General features: G+C 36.7%; 1 protein-coding gene across 4 annotated transcripts in view; it reads right to left on the bottom strand.

Annotated features, from left to right (window-relative positions):
- The window catches only part of VWA8 (von Willebrand factor A domain containing 8), a 194,192-nt gene that overhangs the window by 155,959 nt on the left and 16,453 nt on the right, over positions 1 to 21,780 (bottom strand). For all 4 annotated transcript variants that reach the window (XM_067292461.1, XM_013948313.2, XM_067292475.1 and 1 more), the window contains exons 3-5: positions 15,497 to 15,627; positions 13,274 to 13,384; positions 553 to 720 (exon numbers count right to left, since the gene is read on the bottom strand). In XM_067292461.1, coding sequence (XP_067148562.1) covers positions 553 to 720; positions 13,274 to 13,384; positions 15,497 to 15,627 — 410 coding nt within the window. The remainder of the gene's footprint in view (positions 1 to 552; positions 721 to 13,273; positions 13,385 to 15,496; positions 15,628 to 21,780) is intronic.

Below are 21,780 nucleotides of genomic sequence, written 5' to 3'. Positions count from 1 at the left end.
CTAAAATACAATTTCCTATCAGAAAATAAGTTTCATACCTTTCCTATAATTTAGATTGGCTATTTACTTATACTTTTGCAAATTAAAGATTAGACAGCATTGAGGAATACAGCATCTCCCATCATGACTGCTTTTTATTTTTTATTTTTTTTAAGTATTCTAACATTTTAAAAGCTTTACAGAGATTTTTGCAATGTTAAAGCATTATCTGAACTTCATGGGAACACTTTCAACCTCAATCCATAGTTGGGTTACTCAGAGTAGCTTTCACATTTTAGAAACATATAGGCTTCATACAACATTAATATGGCCTACTCTTTTTGATGCAAACAAAGGAGACATGGAAGAAAAAAAAATTTTTGTTGCAACGAGTAAAGGAATGTTTGACTTCTCCCATAGCTTTTACCTTGCTAATTTAATCTCATGTCACACTAGAAAAAAAACGTAGGCACCTTGCTGAGATTTCCCCCAGTTCCCTCATGACTACTCCTCCCCTCACAACAGTATTCCAGCACTGTCAAAAAAAGGAAAACCCAAACAGCACTTCCATACCTGCAAAAGCTTGTCGTAACGTTCTGCAGACATGAGAAAACGACCATCTTCTAGCTGCATTTCCCTGTTCTCCAGCAAATTGTTCAACACAGGCAAGACGTTGCGCTCGGCCTTCTCCAAACCTTCCAACACAAGGATTCTGCCTTCTGTAGCTGCACGAACTGCACACTTTTCAACAAGAAAAAGCAGTATTACAAAAGAAATGTACGACATTGCATATCTCACGAAATCCTGATGAAAACGAACCAGCAGATGCTTCCCTTACAGTATTTATTTCCATGAGATTCACATAAGCAATGAACATGAAGAGTGACAACTGATTGTCTGCACGGTGCTACATAGCTGTCACCTGAGCTGGCCTTTAATCTCCTATTACAGAACTGGCAAAAATCGGTTCCAGCGTCTTTTTTATCAATGGAATAAAATGTAAAATCTTGCAGAAATTTTAGTGTATACCCACTGTATATTATTAACTTGTGGCCCCTTTTCTGTTTGATGTTGTTTACTCATTTGTGTTTTCCGTGTATTTTAACACCATCTAACAATTCTGGGATAGCTATTTATACAGAAAATAGAAGATCAAGGTCATTCTACATGTTTGTAAATACTTTAATATAATTGTAAAAAAAAAGTCAGATGTTCCTCTGGATTACTCTGGTTATACACCAGTGTAAATCACAATTACTGTTCAGTAAAAGATTCTGAAGTTTAATACTGCATTCTTGTCTATTCCTGATTTGCAGAAGTTTAATCAGATAATAATGGGGCAGATTTAGGCACAGGCAACATTTAAAAGCAACAGAGAGTCTTCTTTGCATTTCTGTTACTTTTTAACACAATTTTAGACATCAGCAGAGTCGCAAAGGGAGAATGACTAAAGTTCCCTCCCAGCATGTCTACCATAAACTCCAACAGAAGAACCTTTCATATGATGCTAGATAAAAACTTCTGATGAATACGACAGAGGCCAAAAACTAGGACAGAGAGAAAGAGGGACGGAATGAGAAATAATAATGAAAAGGTATCAGAATACAAAAATAACAAGAACAAAAACTACATGTGAAAACAAAAAGATGTACAAGGGTCAGAAGTATAAATATAAGCTAGAAACAAACAACTGACCATAACTGTGTTCAGTGCAACAGCTGAACTGCTGCTTGGTACAAAGTATACGACAGAATCAAACAAAGATCTATTTGAGAAGATAAAGAACACTGTACATGAAAAGACTAAGAATTATTACTTTAGGTGCTTCCTATGCACAGGATAGAAGCATAAACACCTACTGGCAAGACCAGCCATAATGTAGGCTTTTTACATCATTATTAAGACGGTAATAAGTCCTGTCTCTAAACTGAATTCTAAACTGGATTCAAGCCAGTAACTTAACCAAAAAAAAAAAAAAAAAGGCACTCACAAATCCTGGTACACATCTCCATATCGAGTTCCCTTCCCTGAAAGACATGCTATATAACACTTCTGTATCTAGCCTCATAATGAATACCTGAGGAATCTGGAAAATTCCCATTAAAAAAGCAATAGTCCTCAGATTACTTCCCTTTAATGGAATCACTAATTCCTTCCAGAAGCAATCAACATGTGAATTGATTTTATTGGTTAATTCGGGCATCATACTTTAACAGGCAATATAAAATTCCTCTCTCCTACTTTTCCTCTCATCCTTGTCTCATAAAAAGTGTACGAGGGACAAATTTTGTAATAACATTCTTCCCTAAGAAGCTAACTGGTTAAGTCAAAAATCTGCTCCAACCTGCTGAATAGAAAATTTCAGTCTCCAGCTGCCAATGCAATACCTGGCACAAGGAAAATGCTCCTATTTTGTTTAAACACAGTTTGGAGATACAGCCAGAATATGCTTTAACAAACATTTTTTTTTGCCAAGATGGTAGGATTCTGCATATTATAAGTCTATGAAGACTTTGTGTCCGAGTTTTATTAGCCAGAGGAAAATACGCATTCTGTTCATATGGTTTCAAAATATTTTGAGTATCCACAGAATCTTGTTGACTCACGTTGAGACATGCACACTATGGATGAAGGTTTGCAGAGTTAACAGGCTTCCAGTATCAACACAGATTTATGTCCTGGTCTGTACATGAAGGTGATCTGGGGTATGGGGAGACTGCAAATATAAGGATGTATATAACAGAATCTGTGTTGCCTGTTGAACACCAGTTTAAAAGATCAAAATAAAAAAAATTAAATACAGAGTCTCCTAAAATTAGGAAATTATTGGAAGTTTTAATCCAAAATTATATTGTTTAGCATAATTATGTTTCAAAAGGTATGTTGTAGTTTGTCTTGGTTACCCATATATACCTTTTATTATCATCTTCAGAAATGACTCAGTGCACAACCATGTTTTTTCACTTCTTAACCAAAAAATCTCCATAACAATAATAACACCACCACCTGAGTGCTAATTTACTATGATTCTTTTTTTCAAATTGTGCTCCCTCCTGTACTTTTAAAGCAGGTCTGAAATATTGGAAATTGCTCTCCAAAATACAATGAAATAAATGCACAATTCATCTATCTCTAAAGATCTTGTAGAAAGTACTATTAGCATTAGATAGCCTGAAGTCTGCTCCAAAGACCAAAACAGCTGCATATCTCTAGTTCAACTACGATGTTTATGCAGTCTGGTTGGTAATGAGTAATATGTCTTTGCAATAAGCTAGGCATAATACAAGGCATCCTCTGAATTATTATTTCAGTTTTATCTGTGTATTGATGGATTGGTTTGGAAACTAAACTGCATAACAAACTGGAGGAAGGAAAGTAAGTTTGCAATCTGTCACTGAAAATCATGTTTTAAAAATGCTTCCAAGAAACTCATCTTCATAATTCTATAATGAAAACCCAGAAATAGCTGTGCTGTCTCATCCTCTCACTAGCCTCGTTTGTTCAAAATGTTCAATACAAAGTATAATTTGACAGGAGGGTATATATTATGCAATCTTGATTATAAACCTGAGATTATAAATATTAATTCTTGTTAAAAGGCTGAGAGGGATTTGTTAAATGTTTATCTTCAGATTTATTTTAACTGTAACTAGGGACTATTTTGCTCATCAGATGAAGAAATAAGCTTACAGCCTCCCACCTGTCCCCCTGAAAGGATGGTTACCTGGATACCTGCTCCAGGGGATGTGTGCAGTTATGATAAGCTGATTTTTTTCTCTAGAAGCAGAAACCCTTAATACAGCATTATTCTCATAGTAATGACTTTATGCACCAAGCATATAATGCAGATTTCTTATTTCAGTTTCATACTGCACCTATAAAAATATATTTTATCTTTAAGGCAAAAAAAAACTAGAAAAGAAAAACAACCCTAAGCAGATTTTCACAGTCTTTCCCAAAACTGAACAATGCTGAGCTTCTCCACATACACAGTGCAAAATAAGACAACTGCAGGAATCAGTAAACCCCAATCATGACATAAATCACAGTGTATAAACACATGAACAAAGTTATACAGTGTCAGAAAGGGAGGAAGGACAGAGAGTAGCTCAACACAATGCATATACTGAAATGCATAAACACTAGAGAAAGAAGGACATTTTTATAAAACTAATTGAAATAGTTCACAAGGATGTACAAATTTTAACAGTACAGTTTGAAATACCAGAATTGAAATCAATTGTAATCAATTCTGTTTTTTCAGGAAAATGCATATAATTAGACAAAAAAACTATTCTTCCTGAAATCAGAGAGGAATAATCTCGGGAACTGTATAGAGCTTTTATCTTTCAGACTCATACATCATTCTGGGTTTCCATAAAGGATTTCCATCAGGATTATGTTTGAGAATTTTACAAAAACAAATGCTGCTGGAAATTGCACAACAGTAATTACTAGTTGAAGTGTCTTCTTTTTGGAAGCTACCTGGAGATATGCTTTGTAGAAGATGACCACCCTTGCTCTGAAAACTGGATCCCCATAATGACATCTCAAGCACAGCACCCAAAATTACAGTGTAGGAAAGTAACAGAACAAGCAAGTAATAGTGAACAACAGAACTAATGAGATAAGGTTTCCCTGCTTTGGCGTCCTACGTTTCAAAAGTCCCTTCCAATGCAATTATCTTGTTCCCTCCACCAACACAATATCCTACACAAGCTCATCCAAAGTCCTTCCCTTCTCTCCTGTATCCCATAAACATCCCAGCAACGGTATGCCCAGAGGTCTCTTATGATAGAGAGAGATCTCTACCATCTGGTAAAGAACACACAGCTTTGGCTGGTTCTGAGCTAACATGTTGTCTACTGGCTGCAGCAGGCTAACAGAATATATAGCTATTAAATTGCCAGTGCAGCCTGTCTTCTAGGGATGGGAGGTGGGCATTAATTTGAGTTCCTGTAACCTACCAAGCTAACAAAGGTCACAAAATGCACAGGAAATTGAGATGTTTTAAATTGCTTCCCATGGGTCAAATAAAATTTATGAAATTTTTTAAAGATAAATCATTAAAACTTGCCAAAATGTAAAAGATATTAGGAAAATAAATGACAGAGATGTATACTGGCATACTTCTATGAGCTCTTCTTCCTCATTTTACTGGGGAAGGAAGAGGATATTGACCAAGACTTCTAATTTTCTGTAAATGACTGAGGTATTTTTCTAAGAAGATACAATCAAATCATAAAATCATCAAGATTTTTGTATACTTGTATGGAAGTAACAAGAAAATAATACATCAGAGGCAGAGTAATCCGTCTCTAAGCAGTTCTAAATATAGCTGTACAGACAGATGTTGAAAGCAGTGAAGCATACAAAGCTGTGACCTATTGGGGGATCTACTTTACTAGATTTTAAAAATATCTGGAAGGTAAACAGCATTTCTAATGGTATGACTTTACCTAAAAACATCTTTAACATATTTGTTCAGTTTTTAAACCACTTATTTCTTTGGTTTTTGTTTTCCTCATATGTTTCCAACATAAAAGCTGTGGAGCAACAGTGCGATGGATGACTATTCAATAGCTTGAAGTAATAGCATACATCCTGCATCATAAAAACACTGTCAAAAATAAGTAGCAAGATAAAGGGCTATTTCAAAGCTACATTCAACCAATTTCAAAGCAACAATGCCAAACTTTTTATAAAGACTTAATGTTGTCTTGTTCCTTAAATACTTGCAAAATCTTGTATGTTAGTTGTTTAAAAAAACATGTATTTAATAAAAAAGTTCTGAATGTATAATGTCACTCACAGACAAGATTAAAAACAGACCTACTATTCATCAGAAACACGTATTCTATTCTTTTATTACAAACTTTTCACTCTGTAGTTTACGATACAAACTATAGTTTTGCACTTTACAGCTACAATACACTAAATATAGGCCAGCGTATACTGAGTTATATGTTGCAAACACGATGTTCAGGTTTTATTAAAAGCAAGGAAATAGTAACTAATGTGGTTAGTCAAATAAAAAAGTAACTAGAGAAATAAATAATTCAACCTTTCAACCTTTTTCTTCCCCACTAATGGGGGGCTACATCACCATTCAGCCTACCTCCCCACCTGAGCCAATCAAGTGTATTCTGGGTGGGTTTTATAATTAGATTTTCCTTGTGAGGCTAGGAAAATTACCAGACACAGTCTATTTGTTTTTAATAATACTGCTATTGACTCAATTTTTTTTTTTTTAAGATAACAGGGAATTCACAGTATACCAGAGCACTATCAGCCAGGCTAGTTAGCATCCAAAAAGAGACTTCATCTGTCTGAAGCAGTAATGTTCCAGTGGGGAAGAAAGGCCTGAACTGGTGAGCAGCTAATTCATGATGCAATGCCATAGGACAGCAAGAAAGAAGAGCAACTAGAAGCGGACAACTTGAATTTACTGGAGGTCCAACTCTCAAAATTAGGCTAGGGTTAAGTTTAGCCTAGGAAATGAATCACTATATGATGAAATCATAAATATGTTAATGCAAAAATAACTGGAGCAGTTGCTTAAGTCACTTAATTTTAGCTTCCTCTACACTTCCTTTTTTTTTTTTTTTTTTGAACTACCACAGGTCAAATTATCTGTTTTATTTGTATCACTCCTTCCACCAATACTGCAGTCAGTTGTGTTTAAAGTAGTGCCTGCAAATTGCATTTACAAGAGGCTACCTCCCCACCTAGGCAGGGTCTAATCATCTGAGTAGCTTCATGCCAGGTCTACTTGAACTGCAGCATTTGTACATTAGGTATGCTGGAACATGTCGCATCTTGGGTAGTGAGCAAGCCAGAAGGAAACAATTTCAGGTTTTGCACAGGTGTAAGAGCACAACTATCTACCAGCAAAGAAACCCAGGGGTTTTTATCTTCTTTCTATGCAACACTTGTCTTCTGGACAAGAATAAGGAAGATGAGTTGTTTAAATACTTCTTCCTGATGAGAAATAGAGTAAAAAGAGAATTAAGTACTGGACAGATATGTGAACATGATAAAGTTACTATCACTGTTAAAACACTTGGATTCAGAGCACCATCCATCAAGTCCCTATTGTCTAGGAATGTTATCACCCCACATATTACAAAATATTGCCCCTCCCCCAGTATAGGAAGCACTGGCTGAGCAAAAAGTGTACTACAGGCATACCTCATTTTATTGCGCTTCGTTTCATTGCGCTTCGTTTCATTGCGCTTCGCAGATATTGCATTTTTTACAAATTGAAGGTTTGTGCCAACCCTGCTTTGAGCAAGCCTGATGAAATGATGAAGCTTAGTGAGGAAGGCACAATGAAAGCCAAGACAGGCCGAAAGCTCGGCCTCTTGAGCCAAGCAGTTCGCCAAGTTGTGAACGCAAAGGGAAAGGTCTTGAAGGGAATTCAAAGTGCTACTCCAATGAACACACGAATGATAAGAAAGCCAAACAGCCTTCTTGCTGATATGGAGAAAGTTGTAGTGGCCTGAATAGAAGATCAAACCAGTCACAACAGTCCCTTAAGCCAAAGCCTCATCCAGAGCAAGGCCCAAACTCTCTTCAATTCTGTGAAGGCTGAGAGAGGTGAGGGAGCTGCAGAAGAAAAGCTTGAAGCTAGCAGAGGTTGGTTCATGAGGTTTAAGGAAAGAAGCCATCTCCATAACATAAAAGTGCCAGGTAAAGCAACAAGTGCTGATGTAGAGGCTGCAGCAAGTTATCCAGAAGATCTAGCTAAGATAACCGATGAAGGTGGCTACACTGAACAACAGATTTTCTATGTAGATGAAACAGCCTTATATTGGAAGAAGTTGCCATGTAGGACTTGCATAGCTAGAGAGGAGAAGTCAATGCCTGGCTTCAAAATTTCAAAGGACAGGCTGACAAGAGAACTAGAACTGACAGCAATAGAACTAGAATTAGAAGTGGAGCCTGAAGATATGACTGAATTGCTGCAATTTCACATTAAAACTTTAATGGATGAGGAGTTGCTTCTTACGGATGAGCAAAGAAAGTGGTTTCTTGAGATGGAATCTTCTCCTGGTGAAAACGCTGTGAACGTTGTTGAAACAACAACAAAGGATTTAGAATATGACATAAACTTAGTTGATAAAGCAGCGGCAGGGTTTGAGAAGACTGACTCCAATTTTGAAAGAAGTTCTCTTGTGGGTAAAATGCTATCAAACAGCATTGCATGCTACAGAGAAATCCTTTGTGAAAGGAAGAGTCATTCGATGCAGCAAACTTCATTGCTGTCTTATTTTAAGAAATTGCCACAGCTACCCCAACCTTCAGCAACCACCACCCTGATCGGTCAGCAGCCATCAACATCGAGGCAAGACCCTCCATCAGCAAAAAGACTACAACTTGCTGAAGGCTCAGATGATGGTTAGCATTTTTTAGCAATAAAGTATTTTTTAACTAAGGTATGTACATTGTTTTTTTACACATACTGCTATTGCACACTTACTAGACTACAGTATAGTGTAAACATAACTTTTATATGCACTGGGAAACCAAAAAATTCATGTGACTCGCCTTATTGCAATATTTGCTCTATTGTGGTGGTCTGGAACCAAACCCACAGTATCTCCGAGGTGTGCCTGTATATATGTAACACACAAAACACACCTTAAGTTTTAAACTATAAGGAATTATAAATACAGAATCCTAATACTTCTTACATAAATGCCTTCCACATCAAATCAAGATAAAGGCTTCTGAACTCCTCATCTGACAAACCTAGTTAAATGCTAGCACTTTTAGGAATGCAGAAGAAGTATGGCATATGATTAAAACAAAACCACTTTTAAGAGTTGAGGCTACTACACAGGGGTCCTTTATCATGCATTTTCTTCTTAGATATAAGATATACTATGTACATGATAACAAAGATTAATTTCAACCAAATACAGTTGGTCTCTACACAGTATTTCTTTCTTTCTGTGAAATGTCTGATGCAACAAGAAAATTAATGGTAACTCCTGGAGCACTGCCTGGCGTGCCTCTTGTATGGACTTTGTTATTTATCTACCTGTATTATAAAATATTGCAGTGCAGAACAGCCAGTAAACCAAGTTATACTATTTGACAGTGCCTTTGCTGTGGCTAACCTAACAGTTCATCAAAAATCCACTGTGATCTCCAAGGCAGTAAGTTAGTACGTCACAGAACTACACAATTGGCACCCACTGCTGATTTTTTTTAAGCTGAATTATTCTTGCCCATATCTTTCCTGGGGTATATAAAGAGTTTTTGTGACATACATATACATACATACATATGTACGTATTTATATATACACACATACACACACACACAAATGTGATCATGAATTGTTTCATTCAATTAACTTCATGTCTTATTTTATTTTTTAATTATCTTTGATCTTTTTTCATTAGAAGAAACCAAACTCAATTCTGTGTAGTGCTATCTCAGGGGGTTTCACGTCATGTTCATTTTACAGACAGGATAGTTGAAGCTGTCATTTCTGTCACTCTGGATGTTTAATTGATTACTACATGAAGTCTTCCAAGCCATGGTATAAGAGTCTTCTTCTGGTATCTTGACAATCAATTTTACATTTTATCATCGTGTAACTTATGATGCTGGTATAGCTAAGGATACAAAGATATTCTATTAAAAATGAGTATGCTCACATATTTCAAAGATACACCAAATACTGTATCTAATTTTGCATACACAGAAATGACAGTGAAATACAACTTATCCACTCAGTGGGTAGTTCAATTAGAAAATCTTTCAAAATGTGACCTTGTATTTGTAGTTTTTCACCACATAGCCATATAATATTTTTCTACACATGCAAGATAAAAACTAAAACTGCCTCAGAAATGACACAATGAAGACATAAAATTATCAAACCTAACTGCTTAATTTTTGAAAATACGATATGCTGATATGACAAGGTTCATACTGGTTCAATCAAGTTGGTGGTTCAAGCACAAAGTGTTAAAGCAACATAAAACCACCACATAAGACCAGCTTTTCTATCTATAAAAAACAAATTTGAAGCTCTAAATTAAACATGTAAGTAATATAAAGTAATTCTAACTAATTAATTGATGCACAACATAATTAACACATGCAATAAATTACAGAATAAGGTCAAGAGGTTACTTAATTGTCTCAATAACAGCAATAAAAGCATTTCTGAGGCTTTTAACTGTCAGTTGACAGCTGAATCCCAAAATTAATGGACCAAGGTATAGACAAGAAAACAGAACTTTCTGCTGTCAGTACTTGACAGAAAACAAATAAGATTGACACCATTACCCCAATATAATCCTTTATTTTACACAATTTTAATTGGGAACAAATTTGATAATTCAAGTTTTCTTTTATTTTAATAGTGCCTAATCATTGGTTTGATTTTCTCTACTTTTGAAAAAAATTATGCCTCATGCATTTTTTTTTTTTGCTCATCAGACATCTTTTCTAACTTTTAACTGCATATCTTCTCCCAGTTCATTCACTCAAGTACTAAGAAATCAAGATCTGCAAGAACGTTCGATCCATTGGCTTTTCAATATACATTTCAACATAGAATTCAATATACTGTTTCCAAATTATCATCTCCCAAATCTCTTAAATACCTAACTGCAATTATATTCAGTAACTTCATGTTAAAACATATCAGATGTTTTTAAACATCTGAGATATGCATTTACAGTATTTAATCTCCTAGTATTAAATGGAGTGTTATAAGCAACTATAATAGCTTAACAATCACTCACAGACAACTTTGCAAACTTATGTGGGTCTGTAAACTTGGTAATTCACCACATTAAAGTTATTTCCGGTAACAAGATGCCAACTTTAGTATATTATTACAGTACATTATTATAGTATATTATAGGACAATATATTATTATTTAAAATATAAAATAACTACATTATTACATTATGATTTGCATGCAAAGAGCACCTATCTTAAACAACTAACAGCTATGTTTTATTTAACCCACAAAATTCATACAGTAGATATTCTGGAAAGCGGACTTTTAAGCTTTGCTCTCTTCTCTTGGGTGACATGCATATTGCACAGAAAGGAAAATGGTGCAAGAATCTAAGCAGCATAACTTAATACCTTCAGTCTCTCACAACATTCACCTGTTCCTTAGCTCACCTATGGCAATGGGAACAATTCAAGCTCTTTTGGGAGTATTTTTTCAAGGTTACCTACTGATAGCGTTCTCTGTCTTGAAACGGTTCATAGTCTGAGATTTGGAGAAAAGTAGTGCCTGGCTTCTGTAATGTTCTGAATTGATATAGAACTTTCCATCTGAAAACCTTAAAATTACTAAACAAACTAATTAAAATTCTGCCCTCATGTAAGTTGTAAAACTTGATTCCTTTTTATTACTAACATGTAATTAGATCTGTGATGGTTTTAAACATAATTATGTACCATACTTTTTGTGTCTTTAACACAAATGTAGGGTTAGAAAACTTCATCTGGAACATCACTATCTATCAAGTTCATCCTTCATGTTTACAGTATTTAAAGAGTGCTCATCTAAATACCAATGATTTATTGTCCTATTTTTCTCTCAGACCTTAAATATACAGAATGCTGAGTTTTAAACACATCACAATTCAGACTGATTTCAGTACTTAGGTATGTTGCTAAAGAAGAGTCTTAGTCTGACGTACTGTTGTGCTGGATTCTGGGAAAAACCTTTTAATTGAAAATTTCCTGTGGATTGAGGAAGAAAAGTAATCTTAGATTCACATCTTACTGGAGACTGAGATCATTCAGAATAGCTTGAGCAAAGTGAACTAAGCTGCTTCATATTTACACTGGGGTCAAAGTCTTCACAGAAGTACAGGGTTCACACAAGTACAGAATTAATAGATCATCTCACATCTTGGTGAGGTTCTTACAGTTCTTGACACAGCGGTTCTTAGAAATGTTAGTTAACTTATCCCTTACACTGCGGGATAAATTGCCTAAACTATGCTGTAGTAATCATGAGGATAAGGTAAGACTGTCCATAACAGCAGCTAACCATGGAGCTTACATGAGTTAATGAGTTAACCCCACAGCCTCCATAAATGCTTTTATCCTCTTGCAAATGAGAAGCTGTTTAAAGCCCTAATCCACAGCACAGAACTTTAAATTATCTCATATTTTGCAAATAGGCAGCATTTGCCCACACACTCCCAGATAAGCATGAGATAATTTGAAGTCCCAAAACTAACTAAAAAATACTTGATTTAGATGAGTTGCCATCCTTCATTCTGAGAATTTTCTATTGTTCAAAGTTACTCATTGTGTTTCAAGAAAAGGCCTTTTTTTTTTTTTTAATTCTAGGGGAGGAAAAAAAAAGAGATCATTGGGAATTTAAGAAAAAGGAAAACATTTATTTAAAACAGAGAACAAAGCATTTAGGCTCTCCTTCCTGTTCCCATCTCCCTTTCCTCCCACAAATCTCACATATATAATGGTCAAATCATTAACCTCTATAATATCACCAAATGAAAGCTGTTTTAGATAACACATTTAAATTTTGATTACATCAGAAGAGCTGACCCAGCTTGCTTAATTACGTGCTTAACTTGTATACAAATTTTAGGTGTCTAGGAAACTATACATTCTAAAGTAAATGCCTGTTTTACCTGAAGAATCAAAAGGGAGACATGCTTTTGATAACTTAGAGAAATCTTAGCTAACTCAAGTCACTCTACAGTAGTATTAAATCAACTAATGGATTGGGACAATAGCGATGGCAGGAGCCATCAGTATTTTAGTCCAGATCAGAAATGAGCTCTTGCATTAAATCTCCCAATTGTCTTCACTTACTGTTTTGGGGTTTCACAACACAGCAGTCTTAATGTACCTGAACTAGATTCTTTTTCAATGAAACTAAATCAGAAGATTCATTTCAGGAATACATCTAATGTTCTGCAAGTGTTAGGTAGGAGATGCACCAAGAGAAACGATTGTGAAACTACACCATAACTTGCACAGAATGGATCTCACCCCTTCTTATTGAAACATATTGAAAATATTCTAGCTAAACCAACCTTGTGGTACTCTTAAGAGACAGAGTAATCTTGGATTTGAGTAAAGACAACATTTGCAGAAGTAACAAGATAAAGAGTATTACATGAGACTTTTTAACCGTATCAGAAACATGTCAGTCATTCTGCAATCCAAATATACCACTTTACATGTACTAATTTTACATCACTTAAATCAGTCAGGATTTCCTTCAAACTAGTTGTAAACAATAGCTGGTGTGTGATTGCAACTTGCCTGATCAAGATAAAAAGCACTACCATCTCGTATCTCTCGTCGCTGTTTGAGGTCAGTTTCTGTAGTGTCCCTCGACAGTGCAATGTATTCAACCTCCCGCTTCGTCAGCTCCTGTGGACAGTAGTCTGAAGTTATTACAAAAATAAAGCTATAACCCAAGTAAGTGAACTATAACAACGGGCCTAATGGTCTAATTGTACAAGAGAGCTCTAGGCAGCAGCACAGTGATCTGAAATAACTCTGAACAAAAATCTAATATCTCTTATTTTTAAAATGTTTATCGTGTGTTCTGCCTCAAACAAAATGGTTTGAATTTCTGCTCAATAAACTTTTATTTTTCCCAAACCTGTTCTAAAAATGTAACAACCAGCTATAAATTCTTTCAACTGAACATCTGTAAAGTCCTTTAAGTTAATTTTCTGGTTGTGGACGTTGAAGAACAATCAGCATCTGCAAATCATGAATAAAAATCATAAGTTTTCCATAAAGAATTCAAAAGTTTCAACTCTGCCACTGTTCAAAAACATTTATCTTGTGAATCAGTTATAATTATTACCTGCACATGCTTTCTCAATACATTGATGAACTGTATTGTTCTCATCCCCTTTAATACCATGAAATGCAGTCTGCATCCGTAAAATTATAGACTATTTCAAAAAATGAAAACCATTGGGTTATTTTTTGTTTTGATTCATTATGAACTATATTTGGAACTTTCTATCCTAAAGGCAAAAAAAAAAAAGAACACATTTATATCTGATATTCCTGCTACTTCTATATCTGGGATATCAAGTGTACTGCTAGGAAACACAGATTCATGGTGAATTGCCCTTGCCCTTACCACTTGTTTAAAGGTATGAGATATTTAAGAGATCTTTCTTCAGAGATAACGTTTAATTCTAGTTGGATGAAATAAAAATCAAACAAAGATATCAAAACCTGAATAATGATTACCTTTTCACTTTTTCAGTGCCTATTGGATTACAAAGCCACCAACTCCTTTACAGTGTAGATAGACTCAATTTTATTTTCTTATGATTAAAAAGAAAAAAACAGAAGGGGAAATACAGGAGGGCCTTCTCTAACAATCAGCCTCATGTAAGCACACACAGCAGCAGCTTTCAGCACTGGCAGACAGAAGTTCTCCAGGTTTACACAGCTTCGTTAAAGGGACGATAGTACGTATCAGTCCCCATGCAAAGGCCAGCCTTCATGCAGTTGCTTGGCATGGCACTGAATCAGTAGGCTGCAGCTTTTCTTATAGCTCAGGTGCATACAGACAGATGCATAAATAACAAGATATATTCTATGTCCCATGTCTGGATATTAGGTGTCTCCTAAGCCCTCTTTTCAGGTTGTACCAAACTCTTCTATCTATTTTACGGAGTCCACTGAGCAAGCAAGTAGAATATCTGATCTGCTGGATCAAGAAATCTTTGCTCTCCTTCCCAAAGTTCAAAATACTGCAGCTTTCTCCTGTATGCTTTACCTCTGAGAGCTAGTCTTTGAATTCATATCTCCTGATCTGAAAAGAAATGGCTGACCTTCCTATCAGTCTTAGTTTACAGACCTCCATTTGTGATCCTCTGCCCAAGCAGATTCCAGACAGAGCCCACAGCAGACAAAGTCCTACCCACATCATCTTTTGAAACAAACAACCCACCCTCCAGATCACTTAAGGGCAACGATGATTTAAACATGAAATCTTGCACGTGGTGCTGCCATGGTTCCTGCAGATGGACGTAGGCAAGTTCTTCCTACATCCTGAGAGAGGTTCATACAGGCATCTACTCTTCCCGATAATGGTTCCCAGATATTACTCAGAACACTCCTCTCTCAAACCCCTTCATTTCTTTTTTTGTACAATGAAGCAAAAATGATTTGTTGTCTGTAACAGCAGGCAGATATCTTAATCTTCTAACATACATAATGCCTAGAACAAACTGTTTCTCCATTTGCAATAGCATATGGTAACATAGATATCCAACTCTCTTTTTTTCCCTGGAGTTTATGCAAAAAAACATGTATTAAAATGCCTGTACTTTCTAAATACCATAAAACAAAAACTGAACTTAGGAAAGCATGTTTATGGAACAAGTTATTTATCACCTAAGTAGCCAGCTGTAAGATTTTCTAGGGCTACTTTTCACAATTTGGCTAGTAGAGGAATGACTAAATAATGTTAACAACTATTTTTCCAAGAATTTAAACCAACATACATACCAGGTACTGCATGGCAATAGACCGCCGGAGGGGCCCAGGAGGACCAATAAGAAAGACATCTTGACCGAGAAGATCTTTCTGCATTATCCATCTTAAATGGTGGACTACAGACTGGGCCAAAGAATCTGTCACTTTTCAAGAAAAATAAAGATAAGAACATATCATGTAGTTCCAAAAAGTGTTAAAAAGATACTCAGCCATCCATACATTTTCTCAAAATTAAAACCATACCATACCATTATTATTTTTAAAAACAATAATCTGATTATAATTAAACTTTTTTTTTTTTTTTCAAAGTTGGAAGCACTAGAAAGCATCATGTAGAATGAGAGAGCACATTGCAAGAGGGGCAGTATTCCTGCTGTGGTGCACCTGTCTATCCCCTGAATATGTCTTCACATATTCACAGCACAGCCTAGCCTCTTCCCAGAAACAAGCAAAAAGCACTAGCGCAGGAGGCTAGAGAGAGCACAAGCAAGCCAGGAGGGAGAAGGTTTAGTTATGCATGTATGGATATGGTTGCTTTCAGAAGAATCTGACAGGACCAATGATAGGGTTTGAAGCAAGGGGCTACAGGGCGGTGCCTGGGATGCTATATATGCATTTGAAGTGCAACAAAAAAGGAGGGGAAGACCAAATCTCAAATTAATACTTGTTAATTTACCCTTTTGCAGTTTGACTACTGGTTGCAATTAGAAGCCAAAATTTAAAAACAAGCCCTGGTTCTACATGAGCTCTCCTGAGGCAGGGGAGGCAGTATATGCAGGGCAGAGTTCAGAGATAGCAAGCAACACATTCCAAGGGGCTTCAACTCTCCTTTGAATCAGCATATACCAAAAGTTAAATTTATTTTTTTTTAAATCATAGAAACAATATAAAGTGATTGTATGAGATTCAAAAAAGACTTTTCAAGCATAAAAGTGACTAAAACCCCCAATTATCACAAATTTTAACTGAATATTTTGATCTGCCACTCAGGAAACACTCTTCAAGTTCCAGGGAAATCTATTATACCTTTACCACCAATACAAAACATGACTAAGATACATACACATGAGCACTTCATGCATTAGTATTACCAAATCAGTTGTCAATAAACCTTACAGATAGTGTGTGTGTATACATATACATACATATATATACAACTGTTGTTAATGTGCCCATGTTTAATTAACATACTGTTCTCTCATATGTTGGTATGCTAATATTGTAAGAATGTAAGAATATTTTCTTATTATTCTTTGCTGTGATACTGTTTTTTTTCCAAAAGCAATAAGCATCACATATCTCTCACACACACACTAGGTAAAATCCAAATAAATTCCTCACAGAGAATAATATGTTCCTGGTGAATAACAAATCTTTGAGATTTTCAAGGAAATTAGTATTTACACATACTGCTTGTGAAATAAGGGCTAATGCAACACACCAGAAGAATTGCTACTGTACAGGTATAGAAATCTGTTATTTTTGAAAAGAATCACACAAATAAAAAGTGTTTTAGTAAAGGTATCATCAAAATTGCAAGACAAAGATCTCATTGAAAGGCACATTCATTATTACTTCCACCTGTTGTACGAACATGCCTCTAGTGTATTTTTATCATGACTGTTCTCCAAAGAAAGATTACACTACATATATTAGACAATTTTTCAAATAAGCTTGCAAATCTTGCTGAAAAACTAAATTCTCTTATGTCAAAAGTCATGCATTAAAAGCATGGCAAAAACAGCTTTGACACAGCATGACTACAAATGCCTCTGGTGCGTTTCACATTAATATGTGTAGCTATCTTTATTTTTAGGATGGCCTCAAGAAAAAACTTGGGTCAGACTTAAAAGCTGTACTATAAATAGAAACAAGATTTAAGAAGGTTTAGCAACATCTGCAAGACAAATTGTCATGTAAAAGAGAACATAAATGTACAGCAGTCAAAAAAATCTAAAATCTTAGGAGTAACCCTGCAAGCCTTAACGTATTCCAGTCTTGTTCAACTTCTTCATCAGTGACCTGGATGAAGGCACAGAGTGCGCCCTCAGCAAGTTTGCTGACGATACAAAACTGGGAGGAGTGGCTGATACACCAGAGGGCTGTGCTGCCATTCAGAGAGACCTGGACAGGCTGGAGAGGTGGGCAGAGAGGAACCTCATGAAGTTCAACAAAGGCAAGTGCAGGGTCCTGCACCTGGGGAGGAATAACCCCATGCACCAGGACAGGTTGGGGGTTGACCTGCTGGAAAGCAGCTCTGCGGAGAAGGACCTGGGAGTGCTGGTGGACACCAAGTTAAGCAGGAGGCAGCAATGTGCCCTTGTGGCCAAGAAGGCCAATGATATCCTGGGGTGCATCAGGAAGAGTGTTGCCAGCAGGTGGAGGGAGGTGATTCTCCCCCTCTACTCAGCCCTGGTGAGGCCACATCTGGAGTACTGCGCCCAGTTCTGGGCTCCCCAGTACAAGAGGGATGTGGCACTACTGGAGCAAGTCCAGCGAAGGGCTACAAAGATGATTAGGGGACTGGAGCATCTCTCTTATGAGGAAAGGCTGAGAGAGCTGGGCCTGTTCAGCCTGGAGAAGAGAAGGCTGAGAGGGGATCTTATCAACGTGTACAAGTATCTGAAGGGAGGGTGTCGAGAGGATGGGACCAGACTCTTTTCAGTGGTACCAAGCGACAGGACGCGAGGCAACAGGCACAAACTGAAACACAGGAAGTTCTGTCTGAACATGAGGAAAAACTTCTTCACTGTGAGGATGACAGAGCACTGGAACAGGTTGCCCAGAGAGGTGGTGGAGTCTCCTTCTCTGGAGATATTCAAAACGCGCCTGGACATGATCCTGTACAATGTGCTCTAGGTGACCCTGCTTGAGCAGGGGGGTTGGACTAGATGATCTCCAGAGGTCCTTCCAACCTCAGCGATTCTGTGATTCTGTGATTCCAGGGCATTTATGTTCTCTTGGTCTTGCTTAAACAGTACATATTATTTACTCTGAAGAGTAATATGCAAAATGCAACTTTTAAAAATCTTGTATAATTTCTTAACTTTTCTTTTTGAGAAAAGGACACAAAAGGCAGAATTCCATATGGTTGTATTTATTAAAAAAAGGTTTCATTGTTTCAACATTTAAATCATTCTCCTCATATGCAGATTACAGCTGGATCAACTATAAAACATTTTTCAAATTACAAAGTCAGCTCACTGACCATATGCAAGCTCACTCAAATGAAGTGTGTTACAAATAAACTCTGAAAATTCAAAGAGAGCATTTCCTAAGGTGAACAGTCATGACACCAGCTCCCATTATTCAGTTCCAGCTACTGTAGAGTGTGTAATGTGTAACATCTGTACCTCTCTCCACATATTAAGCCCACTTAAGTTTCCCACGTATTCACTCCTAACATCAGAAGAATATAAAGCTTTCTTTATACAGTATGCAGTATAGACTTCATGTACAAAGTGTTTCCAAAGCACAGCCTACTTTTCAAAAGCAATTTCAGATGCACATATGCAGTATCTTGTATTTTATTTTTATATATTTAGACTACTTTTACTGTGATATCTGTACCGCAAAACTTCTATGTTTTCTGTAACTTGACTAGAAAAAAATTCCTTGCTGCTCAAGTACTATACATCAACTTTACTACAACTACCACAGAATCATTTTCTGTGACATTTAGGAGACGAGGCAAATTAGCTGAAAACAGCACCAGTATGTATATTACAGCAGTTTTTATTAATTATCCCATGAGTCAGATATCTAAAGCAAACTGGGTTTGCACAATCTGTTTCAGTGGCACTCTGCTGATTTGCACCAGTTGAGTAGCTGGCACTGTATTATTTATCTGCAGGATGGTGCGTAGGAAGCCTCTACGGTGTATTCTCAAAGACACCATCTGGCACATGCAGAAGAGTACTCAGCACTACAATTTGCTATTCTTGTGTATCAAGGATGGCCAGAGAAATAAATTGCATTATACTGCTTTGTAATATGTGATGAGTAGGACAACACCTAGCAGAATCTGTGCAAACATTTTGTAAACTGAGCAGTTAAAGCTGAATGGAGAAATCCCAAAAGAAGAAAAGAAGAAAACACTGTGGATAAATTTTGAAGCAAACACAGCAGCTGGTGTTGTCTGATCCACAAATCAGCTTTTGATAAAATGAAGACTGAAATGGCTATGCTAGCTTCGGAAACTTTCCAGTTCAATCGTACTTGGATTTTTGGCATACGCTACACCCAGTGAAGCCACAAGATTCACTGGAGATAGCAGACAGTATCTGCTGGCAGGTCTCTGTGTCCAACCTACAGAAGATATCCCGTAAATGCAGGAGATACCTACTCTTCCCACTGTTCACATGCAGATGGACAAAGTGATTCTCAGGAATATCTACTCCACATGTGAGGCATAATACATCAGAGCTCATTTCCCTGTATGATTCTAGTTTGGACAATCCATACTAACCTACAGGCACTTAGAAGACACCAATGCTTGTTATTTTCAACTGAATAAAAGAGACCACTGCATACCCTGAACCTTTGTTACAGTACATGGATGGAGACCAAGAATGCCTCCTTTTATCAGGAGAGGTGAAAGTAAATGGGGGAAAAAAATCTCTTCTAGTTACTAAGAGGGTCTTTTAGCATTACACGGTAGTTTGTAGTACATCCAGCACTGGGGGTGGCTACTGTAAAATATGCTTGGGGAAGGAAGGGACAGAGAGGGAAGTCTTCGTCTACAAACACAAAACATTTTAAAAAGGGAAAATGTTCAAGAAACTCAGCTCACTGAGACATATTTCACAGCTTTTTCAGGTTGGGGGGAAATAAAGGAAGGGAATGAGTTGTCCAGCACAGTGTAAAGAAGGAAGCATGGCTGAGCTGAAGAGTGAGGCACTCATATGGGGCCTGCTCTCAGCTGTTTACATTTAGCCCTTTACAAATAAAACATTGTTGCTCTTCCAATTTTATTCTGGTGCACAGAGGCTTTTCAAATTCTCATAATGTGGCTGCATCACAGTCAGTTTTTGTTGGAATACTATTCTCTATCATAAATTCTTCATAGAAACAGTTTTAATTCCAGTAATTTTTGTTCTTGCAGTCATATGGAAGCAAGTTGTGAGTCTTCGCAGCGTCTTGGAAAGGGGGAAGTTACCTTCCCAGAGTACACAGTAAACTTTTTTTTTCCCCCCTCTGAGCCAATTGCTTTACAGGAAGGTGTAAGAAAGCTGATACAGGTAGATCATTTCCTCCATTTGAGGAGTAAATGTCAATCCATGTAAATCCAAGTAGCCTTCTAAAAGGAACACGGAACAGGACTCAGAAGACTGAGTTTCTATCAGTGACACATAAACATGGAAGAGATTGAACAATTCTTAGCTGGATGCACAACTGGCAGGAAAATATATAGCTAGAGCAGTTTTCCATAGCTCACTGTATGGCTGGAGGAAAGTACTGTGCCTGGTTTTGAGTTCAACAGCTCGGTCCAGCATAGACAAACTCGAAATATTCTAGTGAAGAGCAAGAAAAATGATCAAAAGTCTAGAAAACATGGAACAGTTAAAGAAATTGGAATTAAGTCTAGAATAAAGAAATGACTCAAAAATCATAACAATTACTTTCCACTATGTAAGATAAAATCACAGTGAATAAAAAAATAATCCGTACACCATGGCCTTGCCAGAGAGAATGAGCTCTAATGAGGTAAAAGTACATCAAAAAAGATCTTGGTGAGGCAACAAAAAATTTTTAACCGAAAAATGGTTAATTACTGGAGCAAATTTTGTGGAGAGGTTCTAGAATCTCATCACTGGCAGTTTTTAAGAACAGGGTGGGCAAACATCTGCCAGGAATGGTTCATATCTAGTTGATCCAACTTTGAGGCAAAACGAACAGTCTGGACAACTTCCTGAGTTCCATCCAGGTTTTCTAAGATTTCTGTGTTCACGTACCTTCCTATGCCTCACTCTATGTATCGACAAAATGAGGTAATGATGCAAAGCATTCAGAGCTCTACTGACAAAAGCATTATTTAAGATCCTGGCTAGGTGATAACAGCCTAGTAATGTATCAGTCGCAAGCCTACATGAAAACTCTTAAGTGCTGAAATAACCACTATCTCCTAAATCAGACATCTTTCTTTATGTTAGAAAAGAAGAAATGTAATGACAAAAATCTTTGTTAACGTAAAATTACAGTCATCATGTAATACAACCTGTCTCCATAATGTGCTGCATTCTGCAACACTCAGACTTTTAAAGTAAACAAAATGATGAATGAGGACACGTTCCAAT

Source organism: Apteryx mantelli, chromosome 1 (assembly GCF_036417845.1).
Source record: "Apteryx mantelli isolate bAptMan1 chromosome 1, bAptMan1.hap1, whole genome shotgun sequence".
Classification (NCBI taxonomy): Eukaryota; Metazoa; Chordata; class Aves; order Apterygiformes; family Apterygidae; genus Apteryx; species Apteryx mantelli.
The sequence above is the reverse complement of the archived record's forward strand: the minus strand, read 5'-3'. Positions and strand labels throughout refer to the sequence as shown.